The sequence below is a fragment of the Lactuca saligna genome, chromosome 8, assembly GCF_052625555.1.
Source record: "Lactuca saligna cultivar CGN05327 chromosome 8, ASM5262555v1, whole genome shotgun sequence".
Lineage (NCBI taxonomy): Eukaryota > Viridiplantae > Streptophyta > Magnoliopsida > Asterales > Asteraceae > Lactuca > Lactuca saligna.
In genome coordinates, this window is record NC_136424.1 from 209,631,180 (window position 1) to 209,632,597 (window position 1,418).

Consider the following 1,418-nt stretch of genomic DNA (forward strand, 5'->3'; position numbering starts at 1 on the left):
ATAGGTGGATAAAATATTTTTTTAATTCAATGTTTACCGTTTTTTAACATCCCTTTAAATTTTAGCCCTTAATTTAAAACAAATATCACTAATTTATTTTGGAAATATTAAAAGTTTATGAAATAGAGAGAAAGTGATGATTACAAAAAGAGATGACAGTATGTATTTAGGCTGGAGGGAGTGGTGCCACCGAAACTGCACTCCCTCCCCCGCCACATCAGCGTCATGTCACTTTTTACCACTCAAGTGTGGTTTCTTGCCACACTTTTCATTTTTTTAAGTATTTTAATTTAATAAAACTTCTTTTTTTAACTAATTTAATTTAATATACCTTCTATTTTAATAAAAAAAACATAATTCTTCATTACTTGAAAAAAAAAAAAAAAAAAAAACAGTACATTGCGTTACCAAAAAAAAACAAAAAAAACAAAAAAAACCACACACATGACATTTAAATAACCCTAGAAACTTAAAAAACATAAATAAAATAACTAAAGGAAACTACATAAAGTCGTTCTCCGAGAACTCATCTTCGGGGTTATCCGGTGGATCCAAATTAAGGTTAATGTTTTGAACCCTGTAAATGTGTTCCACCAAGTCATTACGAAGATTGTGAAATGTTTCGGTGCAACGTATCTCTGCTCTCCTGTTTATATACTCTTCGCCACCAATTTCTATTGGTTGTGTCTCTGGTAAGATTTCTTCCTCGTCAAACGCACATATCGCTCTTCCTTCGTCTTCAATAATCATGTTATGCAATATAATACATGTATACATGATTTCTTGAAGTTTTTCCTCGCCCAAATAAGTTGCTGGTTTTTTCAATATGAACCACCGTTTCTTCAGAGCTCCAAAAGCACGGTTAACATCCTTTCTAGCTCTTTCTTGAGCCCTCTTGAATTTCTTTCGTCTAGAACCATGCGGAGCTGAAAACGATTTAACAAACACAGCATACTTAGGATAGATTCCATCGACCAGATAATAATCATACTTATATGGCGTTCCATGCACTTGAAAAGAAGAATCTGGTGCGGATTCATCGTATATGTTGTTAAATATTGGTGAACGGTTAAGAACGTTGATGTCGTTAATCGAACCAGGAGAACCAAAAAAAACATGCCAAATCCGCATATCTTGTGATGCAACTGCTTCAAGTATTACAGTTGGGTGACCATGATCACCTCGGGTAAATTGCCCATGATATGTTGTAGGGCAATTTTCCCATGCCTAATGGAGACAATCTAAGCTTCCTAGCATTCCAGGAAATCCATGCACACTAGCATGATGAGCTTGCAATTGCAAGATGTCATTACGTATAGGCGTACGTAAATATTTTGGACCATAAAACTAAATGACAGTTTTGCAAAAAAAATGGAGACTGTCTCGTGCTATCCTAGCAGACATCCTAAAACTTTCGT

The 1,418-nt window shown here is 34.8% G+C and overlaps 1 protein-coding gene across 1 annotated transcript; it reads right to left on the bottom strand.

Annotated features, from left to right (window-relative positions):
- Positions 1-501: 501 nt before the first annotated feature.
- On the bottom strand, positions 502-1,131 carry LOC145010465 (uncharacterized). The gene has a single exon (XM_078969003.1). It carries the CDS (start codon positions 1,129-1,131, stop codon positions 502-504), a length of 630 nt encoding a protein of 209 aa, XP_078825129.1.
- Between the last annotated feature and the right edge of the window lie 287 nt (positions 1,132-1,418).

Excerpts from the sequence above, each read along its gene's own strand:
- LOC145010465 (XM_078969003.1), bottom strand. The coding sequence starts at position 1,131 with ATGCGGATTTGGCATGTTTTTTTTGGTTCTCCTGGTTCGATTAACGAC.